The sequence below is a fragment of the Schistocerca americana genome, chromosome 9 (assembly GCF_021461395.2).
Source record: "Schistocerca americana isolate TAMUIC-IGC-003095 chromosome 9, iqSchAmer2.1, whole genome shotgun sequence".
Lineage (NCBI taxonomy): Eukaryota > Metazoa > Arthropoda > Insecta > Orthoptera > Acrididae > Schistocerca > Schistocerca americana.
In genome coordinates, this window is record NC_060127.1 from 104,686,415 (window position 1) to 104,713,022 (window position 26,608).

The 26,608-nt window shown below is 43.8% G+C and overlaps 1 protein-coding gene across 1 annotated transcript in view; it reads left to right on the forward strand.

Moving 5' to 3' along the window:
* LOC124551292 overlaps positions 1-24,353 on the forward strand; it is a 139,643-nt gene extending 115,290 nt beyond the window's left edge. The window contains exon 4 of the mRNA XM_047126297.1: positions 23,562-24,353. Within this exon, the coding sequence (XP_046982253.1) occupies positions 23,562-23,676 (115 nt within the window). The 3' untranslated portion in view covers positions 23,677-24,353. The remainder of the gene's footprint in view (positions 1-23,561) is intronic.
* Positions 24,354-26,608: the final 2,255 nt, after the last annotated feature.

Here is a 26,608-nt window from a genome sequence, read left to right on the forward strand (position 1 = left end):
GACACTAAATGACTGTTGTCTGGCCTCGGTAAATAGCTCAAAAAGTCGCGCATTTATCTCCGTCGCAGTTTCCAGTCGACTCTTACGTCGTCCAGCGACTTCCTTTTTCCATCTGCACAATTCACGTTCAGAACGGACAAAGCGATACTTATTTTGAACAGTACTGACACGTAGGCGTTTCTTACCACTTTCGTTCAACCAATACGTCACCGCTTTTTCTTTGTCTGATAAGGTAATTGTGGTTGCTGGTGTTACTTTCGGAGATAATTGATGATGGTACGTGGCACCATCACTCGAAGAGTCTCCGTGAGTGCAACTTTCATCGGTGTCTTCGCCGTCTGTAGATTACAGTGTGCAGTATCGAGTGTTTCAGTTGTTTCTAGTCACATGTCTGCGCCATTTACATGCTCGTCTAGAAGTTTAACAACCATGTCGCACAACACATAGTCTTCACGCGTGTTTTCTGTTGATTGCTTCATTTGGCGTCTGTGGTATATCTCCATGGCAAGCGGCAAAACATTTACAGGGTTCACCATCACCTGGGAGGGGAGATTGAATGTTCACCGTAAAGTGGCTTGCGGAGTGTAGATGAACATGTAGAGAACATCTTTCACATCTCTAACCAGAAATTTAAAAAAAGGACGTGCATGCCACGGAAACGAATATTCGTTTCCCCTTTCCAGCAAACCCGTGCGGCGATATCCGTCTTTAGTGAACGCGGCGATAAGACGGCCGCACTTGCCGGCCAAGCGCACAACGCCCGCCACTCGCCATTTCCAAGGGTGGCCGGCCGTCACTGCAAGCGCCAAGCAGGAAACAGCCACGATCGTGATTTTTTTTAGGTGACTTCCAGTGTTCATGTCAGCAGCTACAATTTTGCATACGGACCTTTTGCACAGTTAAATAACAGTGCTAAAAAAAAGCAACACATGTTTCGGCATGACAAGTCTGACCATTCCCTTGTTAGTGATTCGGAAAAGATATTGTTGGGGTGGTCCCTGTGGCGTTTCTGAGTAAAAGTCAAACCAGTTTCCACTACGAAAATTATTCGAAAGAGAACAGAGAATAACAAATGTGATTAACGGGGCGAAATGGCGTAGATAAGAGTTCATTCATTACCAATTTAATATGTCTTCTCTCGTGCGGCGTCCAGGTCTTGTTCTCCAACAATCTCCTGCTTCATTTCTGCATGAAAAGTCGTAGCTGCTCCAAAATCTTGCAGTAAATTGCATCGTCCAGGAATTACTGATGTCTACAAATTAAAACCATCCTGATATTGAATGCAATGTATTTTACGTTGCTGCTTCCATCCTCCAAACTTCCACAATACGTCTGCACATCAACAAGATTTTTCGTCTTAATCAGACCAAGACTTCAAAATGGTTCAAATGGCTCTGAGCACTATGGGACTTAACATCTTAGGTCATCAGTCCCCTAGAACTTAGAACTACTTAAACCTAACTAACCTAAGGACATCACACACATCCATGCCCGAGGCAGGATTCGAAGCTGCGACCGTAACAGTCGCGCAGTTCCTGACTGAAGCGCCTAGAACCGCTCGGCCACCGTGGCCGGCTAGACCAAGACTAACGAATAAGTTAAGTTAAGCTTCCGCTCTCAAGAGACAAGAGCGGGCAGAAAACAAAAAGAATTACAATTTTTGTACCTTCATTTTCTTATATATTTTCTCTGCCGCTGTGACGGTATAATTTATATCTGAGGAAACGAGTGCAGCGCGGCGAAATTCGAAGTCCCGCTACAGCAGCACTTACTATACAGCCAGCAACAGTAATAACTGTACAGACTTCCCAACATGAAAACTTTTGAGTTAAAGCAACAGTGCGAGCTTAGTTTTATGTAGTACACCAAGGAGACAAAAGTCACGGTGTGCCTCCTTATATATTGTCAGACCTCCTTTTTCCCGACGTACTGCAGCAGCTCGAGGTGGCGTGGACCTAATAGGTCGTTGGAAGTCCCCTGCAGAAACACTCCATGCTACTATAAGAACCTTCAACATAGCAGCGCGTCAGCAATCGTTGGTTATTATAATAAAAAACCAAAAACCCGCCTCGATTGCGAAAAAGCAGCTTAACCCAAGTTTCGGCGTACATAACTACGCCGAAACCTGGGTTAACACTTAACACTAGGTGCTTTTTTCGCAATCGAAGCGGGTTTTTGGTTTTTTAATATACTCCATGCTATCTCTATAGACGCCCATTGTTGCGAAAGTGTTGCGAGGTGAAGGACTTTGTGCACGAATTGACCTCTCCATTATATCTCATAAATGAATTATGTATGGCCAGAACATTTTGGTACGTTTTTTCTATTTTGAACTGCAATTTCCTTAACCTTTAATATGAAGGGAGTGGCAGGGCTTGACCCATACAGTGACCATTTCATTTCAACATATTCATTTGCATCATAAATAAATCATTGAGAGAATTACAATCAAATCAGATAATGATTTTACTACGGTATATTCTTAAGTTTCACTTATGGACCGTCCGACAGCAACTGAATAAAACACAATTTTAGTGCCATACGCGTTTCGCCTTTATTTTCTGCAAGGCATCATCAGTGGCCTGGAAAATGTACATATGTTAGCTATTTTATTTACATTTTTGTCACTGTGCCTATAGGTTATAAACAGTTCTGGTGGTTGGTATTTCCTATTAAGTAGTAATGTTTTGAACTGTACTTACAGGTTGCGTAGACAGTTCAAAACATTACTACTTAATAGGAAATACCAACCACCAGAACTGTTTATAACCTATAGGCACAGTGACAAAAATGTAAATAAAATAGCTAACATATGTACATATTCCAGGCCACTGATGATGCCTTGCAGAAAATAAAGGCGAAACGCGTATGGCACTAAAATTGTGTTTTATTCAGTTGCTGTCGGACGGTCCATAAGTGAAGCTTATCAATATACCGTAGTATTACGCGCAACAGAGGAGGACAGGACCACAGAAGTTGAAGATAATGATTTCTTTAAGAAACGGCACTCAGGCCAATTTTACGAGGTGTACCGGTATGAAATGAGCGTTAAGATACAAATGTGTCGCTAGGGAACATTTGTTGTGAACGAGCCTTAATTTTTTGTGTGTGGTTGGTATGACATCTGTCAAAGATATTTAGTATACATCAAGTCATGGAACTAACAACATCATATGTTTTCATCGTGTTAACAATGTCGAATTTTGTACCAAAAAGTGATGATTTGCGGAAAGCATTAATTTGTTGTTTTCATTTGAAAAAAAGTGTTGCAGAGTCGCATCGAATGCTTGTCGAGGCTTATGGTGATCATGCTCTATCAGAAGCAACATGCTAAAGATGGTTTCAACGGCTCCGAAATAATGATTTTGATGTTAGAAATGAAGAACATGGAAGACCACCAAAAAAGTTCGAAGACGCCGAATTGCAAGCAATATTGGACGATGATACTTTGAGTCAGAAGCAAATGGCAGCAATGCTAAATGTTGCACAACAAACAATTTCTGACCGTTTGAAGGCTATGGGAAAGATCCAAAAGTGTGGGAAATGGGTGCACACGAATTGAATGAAAGACAGATGGAAAACCGAAAAACCATTTCTCAAATTTTGCTTCAAGGACATGAAAGAAAATCAATTTTGCATCGAATTCTTACTGGCGATGAAAAATGGATTTATTTTAAGAATCCTAAACGGGAAAAATCGTGCGTTAATCTGGGACAACCATCAACATCGACTGCAAAACCAGATCGAATCGGCAAGAAGACAATGCTCTGTGTTTGGTGGGATCAGAAAGGTGTGGAGTATCATGAGCTTCTAAAACCCGGTGAAACTGTGAATACTAATCGCTACAGACAACAAATGATCAATTTGAACTATGCATTGATCGAAAAAAGACCAGAATGGGCCAGAAGACATGGCAAAGTAATTTTTCTACACGACAATGCACCTGCACACAAAGCAAAACTGGTTCAGAATACAATCAAAACACTTGGCTGGGAGCTGCTACCCCACCCGCCGTATTCACCAGACTTGGCCCCTTCCGACTACCATTTGTTTTCATCAATGGGACACGCATTGGCTGAGGAACACTTCGATTCCTACGAAGAAGTCGAAAATTGGGTGTCTGATTGGTTTGCTTCAAAAGACGAACATTTCTATTGGTGTGGTGTCCACAAATTGCCAGAAAGGTGGTCAAAATGTATAGAAAGCAATGGTCAGTACTTTGAATAAAATGTTTTTACTTTTCAGTTCAAAATTAGTGTTTCATTTTCACAAAAAAACGCTCATTTCATACTGGTACACCCGGTACAAACTGCTTGTTATATGAAACCACAAGCGAATTAATCTCTTTGCAAACATTTAAAAAACCGCCACTCGGGCAAAGTAAATCATTTAAAATAAACTTTACATCAAATAACCAGGAAATCAATTATTATTTCCACATAGATTGAAAACCGCCCCTCCCGGGCGAGATATTACCAAACAACTTTACAAGGTTACAGACAGTTTGATCAATAATAACCCTGTTATTTCCCCATCAAAATTGACATACGCCACTAAGGCTGAATTTGCACCGCAATTTTAGAAAACGATTTCAATTAAGACACATTCTTCTAGAAATCCCTCAAAATTCTTAAGACAAATATTTAAAACATTTAACCCGGGCAACCTTGCAGAGCCACCACAAGTTTTAGAAAAGTCCAGCTTGTACAAGAACTGAGGCCCGAGATTGTGAGGCCGCGACTTGGCCACGAACGGTGGAGGCGACTGAGTACTTATCTTCGAATTAAGATGTGGACTCCCATTCAGAACATCGAAATCGGAACCAAACAGCACACACGAGCTCATGCGAAGTCCACCGCCCGTACGCCCGCTAGTAATATGAAAGGGGAGGCTCCGCACTTTGGTTGTCCACTGCTTCCGATCTCTGAAACATAAATCAGAAGCGACAACAGGGAACCAAACAACCATTTCTTCACCTTAATGCTCAAACTTTTACAGAAAACTACTTCGATACAATTGAGAATGATAAAACTGATTTCATTCCTTTAAGCAGAACCACGTACACGAATGATACAAACGGAACTGGCTCATTAAAACCCACATGGTGCACCTTATGTGGGCCTTTAAGGTATCACACGGCAATCTTTAGACACGGAATATAGATCGCTCGCTAAGGCTGCGCACACGTATCAGTGTTTTAGACACTTGCCAGCTGAAGTAAGAACAATACTATTAAGTAGAGAAGCACACACTTAATAAGGGGTATGAAATATCACATCACAGTCCTTGTAACGCTTTGCTGCCTCAAGAGCAATCATCCTTATATTTCACTAATCGTCGGTAGGACTTGAATTACTTAACTTGATGCCAGCTGCTGGATCGATGTGGCGAAGACGCCAGACGTTGTTCAGCCCGACAGTCACAGCGTGTTCCTTCCGGTAAGCGAGCACACGCATAGCTTCACGAGGTTTGCCAAGAAGCCACAGCGCCGGCTCGCTGTTCCTGACCCCAGTACGATCGAGCGCCAACTGCCGCCCGTACTCAGGCACACCGCGCTCGCTGTCGCCTCTCCAACGTCTCACTAATACGCGCACTTCCGCGTGCCGTGCCCAACGCTCTTGTCCGTTTCCACTCCGTACTGCCCCTATATCCTGAGCCGGCCCAGGCTGCAAAGACAAACTTCTGCCAGAGGGAATCGATAGTGCCTAACCAAAGATAGCCCTGGCACCACTCCCGCCAAGGCTCACATTTGCTCGAACTGTCCAGAATATTCTTCAAACCAATCACGAATAAAAGTGGCCCAGTGAAATGGCGCATTGTCATCCATAAAAATTTTCATCACCGTTGTGAACGTGAAGTCCATGAATGGCTGCAAATGGTCTCGAACTAGCCGAACATAATCATTTCCAGTCAGCGACCGGTTCATTTGGACCAGAGGACGCAGTCCATTCCATGTAAACACAGCCCACACCATTATGGAGTCACCACCAGCTTGCACAGTTCCTTGTTCAGAACCTGAGTCCAAACCTTCGTGGGGTCTGCGCCACATTCGAAACTTACCATCAGCTCTTGCCAACTGAAATCGGGACTCATCTGACCATCATAAGGGAACAATTGACAGGAATGGGGCAAAGAAATACAGTAGAAGAAGAATGGGTAGCTTTGAGGGATGAAGTAGTGAAGGCAGCAGAGGATCAAGTAGGTAAAAAGACGAGGGCTAGTAGAAATCCTTGGGTAACAGAAGAAATATTGAATTTAATTGATGAAAGGAGAAAATATAAAAATGCAATAAATGAAGCAGACAAAAAGGAATACAAACGTCTCAAAAATGAGATCGACAGGAAGTGCAAAATGGCTAAGCAGGGATGGCTAGAGGACAAATGTAAGGATGTAGGGGCTTATCTCACTAGGGGTAAGATAGATACTGCCTACAGGAAAATTAAATAGACCTTTGGAGACAAGAGAACCACTTGTATGAACATCAGGAGCTCAGATGAAAACCCAGTTCTACGCAAAGAAGGGAAAGCAGAAAGGTGGAAGGAGTATATAGAGGATCTATACAAGGGCGATGTACTTGAGGACAATATTATGAAAATGGAAGAGGATGTAGATGAAGATGAAATGGGAGATACGATACTGCGTGAAGAGTTTGACACAGCACTGAAAGACCTGAGTCGAAACAAGGCCCCCGGAGTAGACAACATTCCATTGGAACTACTGACGGCCTTGGGAGAGCCAGTCCTGACAAAACTCTACCATCTGGTGAGCAAGATGTATGAAACAGGCGAAATACCCTCAGACTTCAAGAAGAATATAATAATTCCAATCCCAAAGAAAGCGGGTGTTGACAGATGTGAAAATTACCGAACAATCAGTTTAATAAGCCACAGCTGCAAAATACTAACACGAATTCTTTGCAGACGAATGGAAGAACTAGTAGAAGCCGACCTCGGGGAAGATCAGTTTGGATTTCGTAGAAATACTGGAACACGTGAGGCAGTGCTGACCTTACGACTTATCTTAGAAGAAAGATTAAGGAAAGGCAAACCTACGTTTCTAGCATTTGTAGACTTAGAGAAAGCTTTTGACAATGTTCACTGGAATACTCTCTTTCAAATTCTAAAGGTGGCAGGGGTAAAATACTGGGAGAGAAAGGCTATTTACAATTTGTACAGAAACCAGATAGCAGTTATAAGAGTCGAGGGTCATGAAAGGGAAGCAGTGGTTGGGAAGGGAGTAAGACAGGGTTGTAGCCTCTCCCCGATGTTGTTCAATCTGTATATTGAGCAAGCAGTAAAGGAAACAAAAGAAAAATTCGGAGTAGGTATTAAAATTCATGGAGAAGAAATAAAAACTTTGAGGTTCGCCGATGACATTGTAATTCTGTCAGAGACAGCAAAGGACTTGGAAGAGCAGTTGAATGGAATGGACAGTGTCTTGAGAAGAGTATATAAGATGAACATCAACAAAAGCAAAACAAGGATAATGGGATGTAGTAGAATTAAGTCGAGTGATGCTGAGGGAATTAGATTAGGAAATGAGACACTTAAAGTAGTAAAGGAGTTTCGCTATTTGGGGATCAAAATAACTGATGATGGTCGAAGTAGAGAGGATATAAAATGTAGACTGGCAATGGCAAGGAAAGCGTTTCTGAAGAAGAGAAATTTGTTAACATCGAGTATAGATTTAAGCGTCAGGAAGTCATTTCTGAAAGTATTTGTATGGAGTGTAGCCATGTATGGAAGTGAAACATGGACGGTAAATAGTTTGGACAAGAAGAGAATAGAAGCTTTCGAAATGTGGTGCTACAGAAGAATGCTGAAGATTAGATGGGTTGATCATATAACTAATGAGGAGGTATTGAATAGAATTGGGGAGAAGAGAAGTTTGTGGCACAACTTGACTAGAAGAAGGGATCGGTTGGTAGGACATGTTCTGAGGCATCAAGGCATACACTAAACAGATTCAGAAGGATGTAGGTTGCAGTAGGTACTGGGAGATGATGAAGCTTGCACAGGGTAGAGTAGCATGGAGAGCTGCATCAAACCAGTCTCAGGACTGAAGAGCACAACAACAACAACAACAACAACAACTGACCAGGTCATGGTTTTCCAGTCGTCTAGGGCCCAAACGTCGTTGTTGGCTAGAAGGAGCGCTGCAGCCGATGTAGTGCTGTCAGCAAAGGCATTACTACCTTTGTCGCGCGTCTCACTTTGATTTCTGCTTTTATTTCGCCCAGTATTGATTGTCAGCATTGACAACTCTACCCGAACACTGCTCATTTTGGTCGTTAAGTGAAAGCTGCCAGCCTCTGCGTTGTCGTTGGTGAGAGGTAATGCCTGAAATATTGAATTCCCTAACGATCTCCAAAATGGTATATCCTCAGCGTCACCATTATGCTTTCAAAGTCCCGTCGTGCTGCCATAAACACCTACGTTCAAATGTCAGCTCCACGAATGCACTGCCCTCGTATACCTTGTGTACACAATACTACCGCCATCTGTATACAGGGTTATTACAAATGATTGAAGCGATTTCACAGCTCTACAATAACTTTATTATTTGGGATATTTTCACAATGTTTTGCACACACATACAAAAACTCAAAAAGTTTTTTTAGGCATTCACAAATGTTCGATATGTGCCCCTTTAGTGATTCGGCAGACATCAAGCCGATAATCATGTTCCTCCCACACTCGGCGCAGCATGTCCCGATCAATGAGTTCGAAAACATCGTTGATGCGAGCTCGCAGTTCTGGCACGTTTCTTGGTAGAGGAGGTTTAAACACTGAATCTTTCACATAACCCCACAGAAAGAAATTGCGTGGGGTTAAGTCGGGAGAGGGTGGAGGCCATGACATGAATTGCTGATCATGATCTCCACCACGACCGATCCATCGGTTTTCCAATCTCCTGTTTAAGAAATGCCGAACATCGTGATGGAAGCGCGGTGGAGCACCATCCTGTTGAAAGATGAAGTCGGCACTGTCGGTCTCCAGTTGTGGCATGAGCCAATTTTCCAGCATGTCCAGACGCACGTGTCCTGTAACGTTTTTTTTCGCAGAAGAAAAAGGGGCCGTAACCTTTAAACCGTGAGATTGCACAAAACACGTTAACTTTTGGTGAATTGCGATTTTGCTGCACGAATGCGTGAGGATTCTCTACCGCCCAGATTCGCACATTGTGTCTGTTCACTTCACCATTAAGAAAAAATGTTGCTTCACTGAAAACAAGTTTCGCACTGAACGCATCCTCTTCCATGAACTGTTGCAACCGCGCCGAAAATTCAAAGCGTTTGACTTTGTCATCGGGTGTCAGAGCTTGTAGCAATTGTAAACGGTAAGGCTTCTGCTTTAGCCTTTTCCGTAAGATTTTCCAAACCGTCGGCTGTGGTACGTTTAGCTCTCTGCTTGCTTTATTCGTCGACTTCCGCGGGCTACGCGTGAAACTTGCCCGCACGCGTTCAACCGTTTCTTCGCTCACTGCAGGCCGACCCGTTGATTTCCCCTTACAGAGGCATCCAGAAGCTTTAAACTGCGCATACCATCGCGGAATGGAGTTAGCAGTTGGTGGATCTTTGTTGAACTTCGTCTTGAAGTGTCGTTGCACTATTACGACTGACTGATGTGGGTGCATTTCAAGCACGACATACGCTTTCTCGGCTCCTGTCGCCATTTTGTCTCACTGCGCTCTCGAGCGCTCTGGCGTCAGAAACCTGAAGTGCGGCTTCAGCCGAACAAAACTTTATGAGTTTTTCTACGTATCTGTAGTGTGTCATGACCATATGTCAATGAATGGAGCTACAGTGAATTTATGAAATCGCTTCAATCATTTGTAATAGCCCTGTATGTGCATATCGCAATCCCATCACTTTTCTCAGTGTAAGGGGTAGCCAAACGAAAACCGAACAGCCACCGTAAGATGAAGGGTGACCGCACAGTTGTTGAGTTTGCCACAGCTGCGGTAGGGGAACGCCATAGTGCCACATCACAGATGTAAGCGGTTGTTGGATTATCGCCTTCGTTGTTGGCGGATTGGTCTGGTGGATTCGTCTAGCTGCCATACACTGAGGGGCCAAAGAAACTGGTATAGGTATGCGTATTCACAGATATTTAAACAGGCAGAATATGGCGCTGCGGTCGGCAATGCCTATATAAGACAACAAGTGTCTGGCGCAGTTGTTAGATCTGTTACTGCTGCTACACTGGCAAGTTATCAAGATTTAAGTGAGTCTGAACGTCGCGTTATAGTCGGTGCACGTGCCATGGGACACAGCATCTCCGAGGTAGCCATGAAGTGGGGATTCTCCCGTACGACCATTTCACGAGTGTACCGTGAATATCAGGAATCCGATAAAACACCAAATCTGCGACATCGCTGCGGCCAGCAAAAGATCCTGCACGAACAGGACCAACGACAACTAAAGAAAATCGTTCAACTTGACAGAAGTGTGCAACCCCTAGGCAAATTGCTGAAGATTTCAATGCTGGGCCATCAACAAGTGTCAGCGTGCGAACCGTTCAACGAAACATCACCAGTATGAGCATTCGGAGCTCAAGGCCTACTCGTGTATCCTTGATGACTGCACGACACAAAGCTTTATGCCTCGCCTGGACCTGTCAACACCGACATTGGACTGTTGATGACTGGAAACATGTTACCTGGACAGGCGAGTCTCGTTTCAAATTGTATCGAGCGAATGGACTTGTACGGGTATGGAGACAGCATCTTGAGTCCATGGGCCCTGCACGACAGCAGGGGACTGTTCAAGCTGGTGGAGGCTCTGTGACGGCGTGGGACGTGTTTAGTTGGAGTGATATGGGGCCCCTGATACATCTAGATATGACTCTGACAGGTGACACGTCCGTAAGCATCCTGTATGATCACCTGCATTCATTCATGTCCATTGTGCATTCTGACGGACTTGGGCAATTCCAGCAGGACAATGCGACACCCCACACATCCAGAATTGCTACAGAGTGGCTCCAGAAACACTCTTCTGAGTTTAAACAGTTCCAAACTCCCAAAACTTGAACATTATTGAGCATACCTGGGATGCCTTGCAACGTGCTGTTCAAAAGAGATCTTCACTTCTCGCAGTCTTACGAATTTATTGAAAACCCTGTAAGATTAGTGGTGTCAGTTCCCTCCAGCACTACTTCAGACATTAGTCGAGTCCACGCGACTTCATGTTGTGGCACTTCTGCGTTCCCCTTCACAATATTAGACAGGTGTACTGGTTTCTTTGGCTCTTAAGTGTAGTGTCGTACGTCTAGCGCCTGCCATTCCTCTAGTCTTCAGACAGCTGTATAGCAGACGTAGCTTTCATTCCTCACCCGCTCGTTACACCGTCTCCGGCTATCACATGGAAGCAAGTTCCTAGGGCGTGGAACACAATCGGACGAATACTATGCTTCAGCGATATGGTTGCTAAGCACTGCACCATCCTCCGTACAGCCCGGATCTTTCACCGTGTGATTTTCACATCTTTGGCGACCTGAAGGAAAACACGCGTGGAAGTCAGGTTCGGTCGGACGAGGGAGTGTAAGAACGGGTACCGTTGTGGGTCCGTCAATCGCCGATAGCGTTCTGCGAAACAGGACTTGATCGTCTCGTCTCCCAGTGAGATAAATATCTTCATGTGTGTGGTGATAACCTTCGAATGGAACCATTCCATCAGACCTCTGTGGCGAATGTTCCGTCTTCATTTGGCTGCCCCTTAGAAATAGTACAAAATGCTAAGGCGCTTACGTTACATCTACATCAATACTCTGCAGGCCACCTAACGGTGTGTAGCGGAGGGTACTTCTGACACCACTAAGTGCCCCCCCCCCCTTCCTGTTCCATTCGCGAATGGCGCGTGGGAAGAGTGATTGTCTGTTAAGCCTCTGTATTGGCCCTAATTTCTTGAGTTTTCTCGTCGTCGTCATTAAGCGAGATATACAAGGGTCACTCCAAAAGAAATGCACACTATTTTTTTTTAAATCCATCTTTTATTCTACATGTTTGAAAGTTTTACAGTGTGTAGATACATCCTTTAGGAACAATATTTTCATTTATCCACGTAATTTCCATCCCTCTCAACTTCCTTACACCATCTTGCAACCAGCGCCTGTATACCCGTGTCGTGAAATTCTGGACCAACCTGTTGGAGCCACTGTTTAGCAGCGTGCACAAGGGAGTCACCATCTTCAAACCTTGTTCCACGAAGAGAGTCTTCCAGTTTCCCAAAGAGATTATAGTCACATGGAGCCATTTCAAGACTGTAAGGCGGGTGTTTCAGTGTTGTCCATCCGAGTTGTGTGATCGCGTCCACGGTTTTTTTTTTACTGACATCTGGCCGTGCATTGTCGTGCAATAGCAAAACATCCTGCTTTTGCCGATGTGGTCGAACAGGACTCAGTCGAGCTTGAAGTTTCGTCAGTATCGTCACATATGCATCAGAATTTATGGTGGTTCCACTTGGCATGGGGTCCGCAAGCAAAAGTCCTTTGGAATCGAAAAAACCCGTAGCCATAATTTTTCGAGCAGAAGGTGTGGTTTTGAATTTTTTTTCTTGGGTGAATTTGCATGATGCCACTCCATTGATTGCCTCTTCGTCTCTCGTGAAAAATGATGGAGCCATGCTTCATCACCTGTCACAATTCTTCCAAGAAATCCATCTCCACCATTCTCGTACTGTTCCAAAAGTTTGCTGCATACCGTTTTTCTTGTTTCTTTGTGAGACACTGTCAACATCCTAGGAACCCACCTGGCACAAACCTTTTTTAACGCCAACACTTTCAGTATTCTGCAAACACTTTCTTCCCCTATACCAATGTAGCATGACACATCGTTCACTGTGATGCGTTTGTGAGCAGTCACCAATTCCTTAACTCTCTGTGCGTTGTCTGGAGTGTTTGCAGTACGAGGCCTGCCGCTGCGAGGATAATTCTCAGTATTGCCGTGCCCACTTTCATTACGTAACCTGCTTGCCCACCGACTAACTGTACTGCGATCGACATCAGCATCTCCATTCACCTTTTTCAACCTCTTGCGGATGTTTCCCACTGTCTCATTTTCACAGCACAGGAATTCTGTGACAGCACGTTGCTTCTGACGCACGTCAAGTGTAGCAGCCATCTTGAAGACATGCTGTGACGGCGCCACTGACGGGAACTGGTTGAACTAAGTTTGAAAACAAGCGGGAAGGATGTATCTACACACTGTAAAACTTTCACACGTGCAGAATGAAAACTGTATTTTTGCAAAAATAGTGTGCATTTCTTTTGGAGTGACCCTCGTACATAGGAGTAATATGTTGTCCGACTCTTCCAGGAGAGTGCTCACTCTAAATTGCAATAGTTAACCTCTCCATGATCCACAACACCTCTTTTCCAGCGTGTGCCACTGGAGTTTGTTGATCATCGCGGAAACGCCCTCGCGCCGACTAAACGATTCCGTCACGAAACGTGCCGCTCTTCGTTGGATCTTGTCTGTCTCTTCTATCAGTCCTACCTGGTAAGGATCCCAGGTAGATGAACAATAGTCAAGAACCGGTCGAACAAGTGTCTTGTAAGCCACTTTTTTAGCGGATGAGTTACGTTTCCTTAATATTCTTCCCAGAAATCTCAGTCTGGCATCCGCTTTTCCTACCATTTGATTTAAGTGGTCATTCCACTTAAAAGTCGCTCCGGGTGGATGCTCCTACAAAATTGACAGCAGTTAATGTTCCCAGTAATTTGTCATCGATTTATACGCAGTATGTTACATTCATTGACGTTCAAGGTGTCCTGCCAAATCCTGCACCATTCACCAATCCACTGTAGATCATGTTGCAAACCTTTACTGTCCTCTGTCGCTTCTACTTTGTTACAAAGGACAGCATGATCTGCGATTAGTCTTGAAGAGCATCCTACGCTTTCTACTACATCATTTATGCATATTGTAAACAGTAGCAGTCCTGTCACACTTCTTTGCGTTACCCCTGAAATTATCTTCACATCTGTCGATTTTGTGCCGTTAAGAGCGATGTGTTGTGTGTGTTGAGTTCTAGCGCAAGTCTTGAATCCAGTCGAAAATTTCTTCCGATACTCGATAAACTCGTATTTTTTCCACTAAATGGCAGTGTGGGGCAATGTCAGATTTCTTCCAGAAGTCGGGAGACACGGCATGAAGCGGATCGCGGATGTCTACAATGCAATGCTGTGGATCTTATGGAGGCACAGAGCGAGCTGAGTTTCGCAAGATCTCTTTTTGCGGAATCGATGTTGATTTTTATAGAGGACGTTTTGTTCTTCAAAAACGTAATAACACCTGAAAGTAAAAGACGTCCCATAATTCTACAATGGATTGAAGTCAACAATGTGGGCTTATAATTATGTGCATCTGTCCTACAGTTGCTAGGCACTCTTCGTTCCTCCACTGGCGCACAGGTCTGTCCTTACTGTGGTTCCACATGGGGTATTTTATTCAAAATAGTTTGAGGCTATGTGTACACATAAAAGCTCTCAATTTTAAAAGTATGCAAGGAAACAGTCGATACAGGGTGTCCCAGAGGAATGGTATGACAGGAATATGACAGGGACAATCACTCAAGGCAAAAGGGTCCGGTAAACATGGGCTTTAAAATGTATACCTTAGGAACTATGTGCACTTGTTCAGCACAAGAGATTTGAAGATGAAGTAGTGCTCTGGACATTTTTTTCATGTTTTGGTTCATACTACCTCCTCCAACAATATGGAAAGCCAGCAATAGAATACTTGTTTCACAGTATCGAGTGAAAAAGTGCTAACAGCACTATACAGGGTGGTCCATTGATAGTGACGGGGCCAAATATCTCACTAAATACGCATCAAACGAAAAAAGCACAAAGACGGAAACTCGTCTAGCTTGAAGGTGGAAACCAGATGGCGCTATGGTTGGCCCGCTAGATGGCGCTGCCATGGGTCAAACGCATATCAACTGAGTTTTTTTTTAAATAGGAACCCCCATTTTTTTATTACATACTCGTGTAGTACGTAAAGAAATATGAATGTTTTAGTTGGACCACTTTTTTCGCTTTGTGATAGATGGCGCTGTAATAGTCACAAACGTATAAGTACGTGGTATCGCGTAACATTCCGCCAGTGCGGACGATATTTGCTTCGCGATACGTTACCCATGCTAAAATGGACCGTTTACCAATTGCGGAAAAGGTCGATATCGTGTTGGTGTATGGCTATTATCATCAAAATGCCCAACGGGCGTGTGCTATGTATGCTGCTCGGTATCCTGGACGACATCATCCAAGTGTCCGGACCGTTCGCCGGATAGTTGCGTTATTTAAGGAAACAGGAAGTTTTCAGCCACATGTGAAACGTCAACCACGACCTGCAACAAATGATGATGCCCAAGTAGGTGTTTTAGCTGCTGTCGCGGCTAATCCGCACATCAGTAGCAGACAAATTGCGCAAGAATCGGAAATCTCAAAAACGTCGGTGTTGAGAATGGTACATCAACATCGATTGCACCAGGAATTGCATGGCGACGACTTTGAACGTCGTGTACAGTTCTGCCACTGGGCACAAGAGAAATTACGGGACGATGACAGATTTTTTGCACGCATTCTATTTAGCGACGAAGCGTCGTTCACCAACAGCGGTAAAGTAAACCGGCATAATATGCACTATTCGGTAACGGAAAATACACGATGGCTGCGACAAGTGGAACATCAGCGACCTTGGCGGGTTAATGTATGGTGCGGCATTATGGGAGGACGGATAATTGGCCCCCATTTTATCGATCGCAATCTAAATGGTGCAAAGTATGCCGATTTCCTACGTAATGTTCTACCGATGTTACTACAAGATGTTGCACTGCATGACAGAATAGCGATGTACTTCCAACATGATGGATGTCAGGCACATGGCTCGCGTGCGGTTGAAGCGGTATTGAATAGCATATTTTATGACAGGTGGATTGGTCGTCGAAGCACCATACCACGGCCCGCACGTTCACAGGATCTGACGTCACCGGATTTCTTTCTGTGGGGAACGTTGAAGGATATTTGCTATCGTGATCCACCGACAACACCTGACAACATGCGTCAGCGCATTGTCAATGCATGTGCGAACATTACGGAAGGCGAACTACTCGTTGTTGAGAGGAATGTCGTTACACGTATTGCCAAATGCATTGAGGTTGACGGACATCATTTTGAGCATTTATTGCATTAATGTGGTATTTACAGGTAATCACGCTGTAACAGCATGCGTTTTCAGAAATGGTAAGTCCACACAGGTACATGTATCACATTGGAACAACCGAAATAAAATGTTCAAACGTACCTACGTTCTGTATTTTAATTTAAAAATCCTACCTGTTACCAACTGTTCGTCTAAAATTGTGAGCCATATGTTTGTGACTATCACAAAGCAAAAAAAGTGGTCCATCTCAAACTTTCATATTTCTTTACATATTACACGAATATGTAATAAAAATGGGCGTTCCTATTTTAAAAAACGCAGTTGATATCCGTTTGACCTGTGGCAGCGCCATCTAACAGGCCAACGCCATCTGGTTTCCCTCTTCAAGCTAGACAAGTTTCGTTCTTTGTAGTTTTTTTCGTTTGACGCTTATTTCGTGAAATATTTGGCCCGGTCACGATCAATGGACCACCCTGTATAGGTAATATGCTGCAACAAAATTTTTTGCTCATTTGCCCAGTAATGTAAAATGTCTGACAGGTAGCAAAGCAACTTTTAAATCTAATTTAAAATCATTTCTCCTGGACAACTCCTTTTATTCCATTGACGAATTTCTACTTAAAAACTGGTAACTAGCTCTTCATCCAGACCATGAACGCCCAACGGATGTCTACCAGCTGTCGTGTCATCCTCTACCTTGCAGATGCTGTACAGAGGGGCATGTGGTCAGCACACCACCCTCCCAGCCATTTTCCAGACTTACCACATTGCTGAGCTGCTCCCACCAGCCAAGCAGCTCCTTAACGGACATCACAAGGCTGAGTGGATCGTGTATTAAAAACTGCTGTTGTTGTTGTTGTTGTTGTTGTGGTCTTCAGTCCTGAGACTGGTTTGATGCAGCTCTCCATGCTACTCTATCCAGTGCAAGCTTCTTCATCTCCCAGTACCTACTGCAACCTACATCATTCTGAATCTGCTTAGTGTATTCATCTCTTGGTCTCCCTCTACGATTTTTACCATCCACGCTGCCCTCCAATACTAAATTGGTGATCCCTTGATGTCTCAGAACATGGCCTACCAACGGAGCCTGTCTTCTAGCCAAGTTGTACCACAAACTTCTCTTCTCCCCAATCCTATTCAATACTTCCTCATTCGTTATGTGATCTACCCATCCAATCTTCAGCATTCTTCTGTAGCACCACATTTGGAAAGCTTCTATTCTCTTCTTGTCCAAACTATTTATCAACCATGTTTCACTTCCATACATGGCTACAGTCCATACAAATACTTTCAGAAACGACTTCCTGACACTTAAATCTATACTCGATGTTAACAAATTTCTCTTCTTCAGAAATGCTTTCCTTGCCATTGCCAGTCTACATTTTATATCCTCTACTTCGACCATCATCAGTTATTTTGCTCCCCAAATAGCAAGTCCTTTGCTGTCTCTGACAGAATTACAATGTCATCGACGAACCTCAAAGTTTTTATTTCTTCTCCATGGATTTTAATACCTACTCCGAATTTTTCTTTTGTTTCCTTCACTGCTTGCTCAATATAAATATTGAATAACATCGGGGAGAGGCTACAACCCTGTCTCATTCCCTTTCCAACCACTGCTTCCCTTTGATGTCCCTCGACTCTTGTAACTGCCATTTGGTTCCTGTACAAATTGTAAATAGCTTTTCGCTCCCTGTATTTTACCCCTGCCACCTTCAGAATTTGAAAGAGAGTATTCCAGTCAACATTGTCAAAAGCTTTCTCTAAGTCTACAAATCCTAGAAACGTAGGTTTGCCTTTCCTTAGTCTAGCTTCTAAGATAAGTCGTAGGGTCAATATTGCCTCACGTGTTCCGATATTTCTACGGAATCCAAACTGATCTTCCCTGAGGTCGGCTTGTACTAGTTTTTCCATTCGTCTGTAAAGAATTCGCATTAGTATTTTGCAGCCGTGACTTATTAAACTGATCCTGTAAACTGACTCATTCCACATCATTGTGATAAAGCAGTCGTTCAAATGATCTATGGAACATGTAACTAACTAACTAAGCTCAGCAACTCATTGGTGCTATTTGACAGGAGTAGGCTGTGTGCTGGCTCCAGGTTTCCTCTCTCCCTCCCTTCATCCATAACAACACATATTCAAAACTTCACTGTAGAATCACTCATCACAGTCATCCACACAACAGAGACACACACTTCTCACTCCATAACCAACGTTAGTCCACCTCAGCTGGGACCTCGTCATGAATGGCAGTGCACGACTCCTGCATCTGCTCCCCTACACTATATATATGTTTAGTCTCTTGAGATCTTCCGTGGTTTCCTTTACCCAGTTGCTTTTCATAGCATTAATCATTACTACATTAAAAGACTTACTGATCCGACCGTCTTCATTCATCCCGTTTACATCTCCTGATGTTGTTTGTAATCATTTCTGTTTGTTTACAAAGACCATTTGTCAGTCTCTTTAGCCAGGTCTCCTCTTCTCAATTGGTCTTTAGATTTTTCCCAGTACTTTCTTCTCTTAATTCTCTATCTTCTTCATTTTTGTTCTTCCCTCGATTGGTATTGTTTCTGAGATGTACCAGGCCTCTCGTGACGCTGTTGTATTATAGTACCTCAGTTTAACATTGATGAAGATACTTCTTTTCTTGTAGTGGTTCCACATGAGTCTGTATGTATTTTGTAGTTTAGTGATCCTTTCTTCATTAGCTGTCAAGTTCAGTCCTGTTTTTTGTATAATCTCTCTGAAGCATTTGAATTTTTCAACTTGTGTTATCTTTCCATACCTAGTTTCCAGTATCTGTCTGTTGAGGATTTTATGTCCATGTATTATGCTTTTTCACGTGAGAACTGTACTCCTGTTTTGGCTGAGATTTTGTGTAGTGTCTCCAAAGCTTCTTTGGTTTCTTTTCTGTTGTTTATTATGATGACTATATCATCAGCAAACGCCAGACTTTTGTGTTGGCAGTTCTTCCCTTGTGTCTCTTCATCTTCACCTTCTTGACTCCTTAGCCTTATGTCCTGATTATTTTCTCTACAACTGGATTAAATAGAATGGGTGTCAGGCTATCTCGCTTTCTCGCTCCTGTCTCAATTTCGAATGATTCCGAGATCTCTTCCAAGAATTTAACTTTGGATGGTGTATTTGTTCAAGTTAACTGGATTAGCTTTCTGGTTTTTTTATCCACCTTCATTTCTTCCAGTGTGTTGCAGAGTGTTCCCCTGTCTATGGAGTCGTAGAGCTTCTTGAAGTCAAGAACTGTTATTGTGGTGTTCCTGGACTTTGACGTTGTTAGTATGGTTTCAGGCACCAGATTTGTTCACTGCATGATCGTTGGATGAATGATGTGCAAATACACTCCTGGAAATTGAAATAAGAACACCGTGAACTCATTGTCCCAGGAAGGGGAAACTTTATTGACACATTCCTGGGGTCAGATACATCACATGATCACACTGACAGAACCACAGGCACATAGGCACAGGCAACAGAGCATGCACAATGTCGGCACTAGTACAGTGTATATCCACCTTTCGCAGCAATGCAGGCTGCTATTCTCCCATGGAGACAATCGTAGAGATGCTGGATGTAGTCCTGTGGAACGGCTTGCCATGCCATTTCCACCTGGCGCCTCAGTTGGACCAGCGTTCGTGCTGGACGTGCAGACCGCGTGAGACGACGCTTCATCCAGTCCCAAACATGCTCAATGGGGGACAGATTCGGAGATCTTGCTGGCCAGGGTAGTTGACTTACACCTTCTAGAGCACGTTGGGTGGCACGGGATACATGCGGACGTGCATTGTCCTGTTGGAACAGCAAGTTCCCTTGCCGGTCTAGGAATGGTAGAACGATGGGTTCGATGACGGTTTGGATTTACCGTGCACTATTCAGTGTCCCCTCGACGATCACCAGTGGTGTACGGCCAGTGTAGGAGATCGCTCCCCACACCATGATGCCGGGTGTTGGCCCTGTGTGCCTCGGTCGTATGCAGTCCTGATTGTGGCGCTCACCTGCACGGCGCCAAACACGCATACGACCATCATTGGCACCAAGGCAGAAGCGACTCTCATCGCTGAAGACGACACGTCTCCATTCGTCCCTCCATTCACGCCTGTCGCGACACCACTGGAGGCGGGCTGCACGATGTCGGGGCGTGAGCGGAAGACGGCCTAACGGTGTGCGGGAGCGTAGCCCAGCTTCATGGAGACGGTTGCGAATGGTCCTCACCGATACCCCAGGAGCAACAGCGTCCCTAATTTGTTGGGAAGTGGCGGTGCGGTCCCCTACGGCACTGCGTAGGATCCTACGGTCTTGGCGTGCATCCGTGCGTCGCTGCGGTCCGGTCCCAGGTCGACGGGCACGTGCACCTTCCGCCGACCACTGGCGACAACATCAATGTACTGTGGAGACCTCACGCCCCACATGTCGAGCAATTTGGCGGTACGTCCACCCGGCCTCCCGAATGCCCACTATACGCCCTCGCTCAAAGTCCGTCAACTGCACATACGGTTCACGTCCACGCTGTCGCGGCATGCTACCAGTGTTAAAGACTGCGATGGAGCTCCGTATGCCACGGCAAACTGGCTGACACTGACGGCGGCGGTGCACAAATGCTGCGCAGCTAGCGCCATTCGACGGCCAACACCGCGGTTCCTGGTGTGTCCGCTGTGCCGTGCGTGTGATCATTGCTTGTACAGCCCTCTCGCAGTGTCCGGAGCAAGTATGGTGGGTCTGACACACCGGTGTCAATGTGTTCTTTTTTCCATTTCCAGGAGTGTACATTGAAATGCAGTGTCACATTTGACCACACTATTACACTAGAATGTAGAAAGGGGTGAACAGATTTCATCCTGAGGGAGGGGAGGATGGATCTTGGAGTAACTTTAAAAATGCCTTTGGAATGTGAACTCATCATGAAAATGACACATATAACAGTCTTGTTCATTCTCAATGAAAATAGGAGAAGTACCATGCGGTACTAGTTCTGATCTGTCACTGTCTGGATGAAGGGTGTTGGAAGGGAAGGAAGGAAATTGGTACTTGATGTTACGACTTTACAGTTTAGATGCCTCAGGAAAAAAAATGTACATTTGCTAAAAATAAAACAAAAAATATTTATGAAGTATTTAAAATATCAGCATCAGTAGCAACTGGAAAGGTACCAACACGCAATAATTTATGTCACTAAAAATTATCTAACTGCAAGATCACTTGCTTAAAAGGTACATTTTATGAGCTGTTTTGAAGCATGCAATATTTTGTATTGCTTTAATGTTGTCAGATAATGTGTTGTAAAGCTCTATCTCTGCTTGAAATGGTCCAGTTTGCTTAATTTCTGTATGTTAGTTTTCTGTATCCAGTTACAGTTTTTGTCTGGTACTTTATGTGTGAGCATTCTGGTTTGTATGAAAATCTGGCCTCTATTCTCTTAATATTTCTTCCCAAATAAGGTAATCTCCAAGAAATACAAGCAAGACAGTATAAGGACTTACAATTTTTAAACAGTGGTTTGTGTGGGTTGGCGTGAGATATATTTTCAAGGGTCACAATAATCCTTTTTTGTGTTTTAAGGCACCTTATACACTCCTGGAAATGGAAAAAAGAACACATTGACACCGGTGTGTCAGACCCACCATACTTGCTCCGGACACTGCGAGAGGGCTGTACAAGCAATGATCACACGCACGGCACAGCGGACACACCAGGAACCGCGGTGTTGGCCGTCGAATGGCGCTAGCTGCGCAGCATTTGTGCACCGCCGCCGTCAGTGTCAGCCAGTTTGCCGTAGCATACGGAACTCCATCGCAGTCTTTAACACTGGTAGCATGCCGCGACAACGTGGACGTGAACCGTATGTGCAGTTGACGGACTTTGAGCGAGGGCATATAGTGGGCATGCGGGAGGCCGGGTGGACGTACCGCCGAATTGCTCAACACGTGGGGCGTGAGGTCTCCACAGTACATCGATGTTGTCGCCAGTGGTCGGCGGAAGGTGCACGTGCCCGTCGACCTGGGACTGGACCGCAGCGACGCACGGATGCACGCCAAGACCGTAGGATCCTACGCAGTGCCGTAAGGGACCGCACCGCCACTTCCCAGCAAATTAGGGACACTGTTGCTCCTGGGGTATCGGTGAGGACCATTCGCAACCGCCTCCATGAAGCTGGGCTACGGTCCCGCACACCGTTAGGCCGTCTTCCGCTCACGCCCCAACATCGTGCAGCCCCCCTCCAGTGGTGTCGCGACAGGCGTGAATGGAGGGACGAATGGAGACGTGTCGTCTTCAGCGATGAGAGTCGTTTCTGCCTTGGTGCCAATGATGGTCGTATGCGTGTTTGGCGCCGTGCAGGTGAGCGCCACAATCAGGACAGCATACGACCGAGGCACACAGGGCCAACACCCGGCATCATGGTGTGGGGAGCGATCTCCTACACTGGCCGTACACCACTGGTGATCGTCGAGGGGACACTGAATAGTGCACGGTACATCCAAACCGTCATCGAACCCATCGTTCTACCATTCCTAGACCGGCAAGGGAACTTGCTGTTCCAACAGGAAAATGCACGTCCGCATGTATCCCGTGCCACCCAACGTGCTCTAGAAGGTGTAAGTCAACTACCCTGGCCAGCAAGATCTCCGGATCTGTCCCCCATTGAGCATGTTTGGGACTGGATGAAGCGTCGTCTCACGCGGTCTGCACGTCCAGCACGAACGCTGGTCCAACTGAGGTGCCAGGTGGAAATGGCATGGCAAGCCGTTCCACAGGACTACATCCAGCATCTCTACGATCGTCTCCATGGGAGAATAGCAGCCTGCATTGCTGCGAAAGGTGGATATACACTGTACTAGTGCCGACATTGTGCATGCTCTGTTGCCTGTGTCTATGTGCCTGTGGTTCTGTCAGTGTGATCATGTGATGTATCTGACCCCAGGAATGTGTCAATAAAGTTTCCCCTTCCTGGGACAATGAATTCACGGTGTTCTTATTTCAATTTCCAGGAGTGTACTTGCCCGAGAGTTTCCCCCAAAAACAATTCCATATCTTAAGAATGAGTCCACCTGTGCACAATTCACATTTCTGTGTAATCTGTTGTGAATCCTGCTAAAATTTTGATACAATAACATGTGGTACAAAATTTATTGGTACATAGTTCACATGTTCACCTCATTTTAAGTAATCTTAAACCCAAGGCCCAAGACATTAATTGAAATTCACTATTTCTAGTTTCTTTATAAATGGAGTTTTTTCTGGAGTTTGTTTTCTCTGTGTTTATTATAAGGCTATTTTAGAAGAGCCACTTTGCAGTTTACGATACGTCTAAAAGAAGAGCATTAATTCTGGAAATTACAGTTAAATTAAATTGTGTCACTGAGTACCTTCTGTTCCAGTGTAATGGGATATAACCCTCACTATGAAGAAATTGTATCTGGAATGAGGACAGCAGTGGAGTTCAGCAAGTCAGGAGGATTGTGCGCGGAACGCTACAAGTGTTCTGACAAGTAGCACCCACCTCCAGCAGGTCTCAGAAGAGCAAGACTTTGAGTGAAAGTAGCTGTTGTCTCTGTGATGGTGGCTTGGCAGGTTGTCGCCTGTGTTTCTCAACCTGTGCCACACACTTTCTGGAGTCTACTATAGCTTTCACACAAGACTACACCAAAAGGTGATGTGTGCAGACACTAAACAAATATGTACTCAGTTCAACAGAATATTTTCATACTATACCATTGATTCATCACTGTTGTTCCACATCCATTTATTTAAGAAAGGGAGTAGCATGAAGTTTACACATTATAGTAGTGAATCTCATGTAATAAAAATGTTATTAAATCTCAAAAAAAAAAATGGAACATATTTTGAAACTTACAGATCTCATTAGACTTTCAAAACATGCAGGATGTTATTCTTGTAATTTGAAATAGCTGTTTGAACTATACGTAAAATAAGAGCAAAGCAACCATTCACCTGGACTGATGTGTGGAACATTGAAACATATAACAGGACTCAGTTACATGTTTCTATGCTCCTCACATCAGTCTGTTACAGGTAAGTGATTGCCTTTCCCTTATTTTATATATTTTTCCATCCAGAATTTTCCATTATTGTTATAAATAGTTTTTGGGGAATTTATTGTATGCATTTTGTACTGAACAAATTAAAAATAAATATACTCATAAGAATCACCATGGAGTGTCTCTTTTCACAAAAAACACAGACAGATAATTAAAAGGGAGAGATAGAAGTGCAGAAAATAAGAAATACAGATATACGCCACTGCCAACACATTTGGATTGAGAGAAACTGCAACTGTTTCGAAATTTAAATTTACCTATTGTTTGATGGCTTCAAAGGATAAATTTAAATACAAATTAGGATTAATTCAGATGCTCAAACTTCTAGACATTTCTTTTGGAATGAATTAATCTGTGAAACAAAAATTATAACTGTAAGTCTTCTTTGATAACTCTTACTTTTTAGAATAGAGTCTCATTTCTAAAATATATTTATTCAGCAACAACACACATATAAAAGAGTGCAATATAGATGAAACCAACAATCAAAGTAACAAGATAGAGTCATCATTTGGTTCATAAGACATTTCTTTTCAAAATAGCATCCTTCCCTGTATCTTCTGAAAGAAACCTCTGCCCTAATATCACATCAGCAACCATGTGTGGATAGAAGAGTGTGGGAGTGGGTGGTGTTCATGACTACCCCCTCACTCCTCCAAAAGAAGCAAACCACTGATGCAAACAAATTATTATGAAATATTAAAATATTTTATGTATCTAATTTTTATTATTATTAAAATCTAAGGCATCTGTAGAATGTTAAATGTTGGTGAGATGGTAAATTATGTTTGGGGGTTGGGGAGAGAGATAGAGACAATAAAAGTTTGTGATATTCTCCCTCACAAGACCACTCCCACCATTCCCACACATACAATACTACTGACAGTAAATCTCGATGGTGTCGACTCCTTCTGCTTGCAGGAAGTGAATGACAGAACATAGTCCACAAGTGGCAAGAGACAAAGTTAACACCATCCATTTCATTTAGTTGCTCCTTACACACTGAGAAACACAACAAAGAGCTGACACACAATGTAACCTTTAAAACTCCTCTTCCAACTACGCATATTTCGTGAAACTACAAGCATTTGTTTATTTTTAATAGCCAATTGGAGGTTAATTTATGAATAGCCCTTGTACAGTCAAGGTTGTAAGAGGCCTCATACATGGACAATACAAACTGCAGGTACTCCAGCCTTGCAGTAATGTGCTGGAAAATCCATTGAGAGGACTGAAATCTTAGTTATAAATCATTTTGTTTGTCATGGGTGTGTAGCTGGTTCTTCACCAATCCTCTCCACATCATACATTAAACGCAAGCCTGAAAATACCTGTAATGCCCCATATTGGACAGTCAGTCATCAATTGCAAACTGTGGTAAACTCCACCGTGGACACATCACAGTTATGGTGTATTGTTTCTCAAGGTATCACCACAAATGTAGGTGTGACAGGCAGTTATTTGTTAGGAAACACAAGCAGTTTACAAACTGTGCCTGGTGCGCAGCACTTTTTGAGTTTTTATATATATTAAATGTATTCGCAGTTGCAAATATGGAAAACCATCAGCTATAGGATGAATGCCGAGAATGAAAATTTGTGCTGGACTGGAACACAAACCCGGATTTCCCACTTATCATGAGTGGTTGTCTTACATTTGGCTATCCGTGCATGACTTAAGGCCAGGACCAAACTTCTATATGTCATCAGCCATGTGACTACAACCTGCACTTGTACATCCATTATATATGATCCCATAGCCAAATGGTAAGTGGCAAATCTGGGTTCAAGTCCTGGTCTAGCACAATTTTTCATTGTCGTCATTCCATTCTACAGCTACAACCATTAGCTGTAGAATGGAATAATGACAATGAAAACTTGTGCTGGACAAGGATTTCCTGCTTATCATGAGTGGTCACTTTACCATTTGGCTACTGGTGCACGACTCAAGCTAGACGCAAACTTCCATGTGTCATCAAGCTGTACTTGTATATCCATTATGTACATTCATGTACAGGTGAGATGTTTTATTTGTAAGTTGCTTGCTGGGTGTTGGTGGATAAATACGATATTGCAGTGCCTCTGATATTGGGAATTACGATGCAGTGTTCCTTTGGACATGGATGCATGTGAGAATAAAAGGCACTGTGGCAACTACATAAGTACATCTCTCGACACGTGATGACACTGGCTAGGGTCATTGTGTCCAGTGAAAGTAATGGTCAAAATTGTGTAAATAGGCCGAACTCAAATGCCAGTGAAAGTAACGGTCAAAACTGCGTAAATAGGCCTAACTCAAATGCCCTTCAAAGTGAAAACAGAGGCCTAAAGTGTGTAAACAATTCAAAAACTATTTCTCGTGTAATG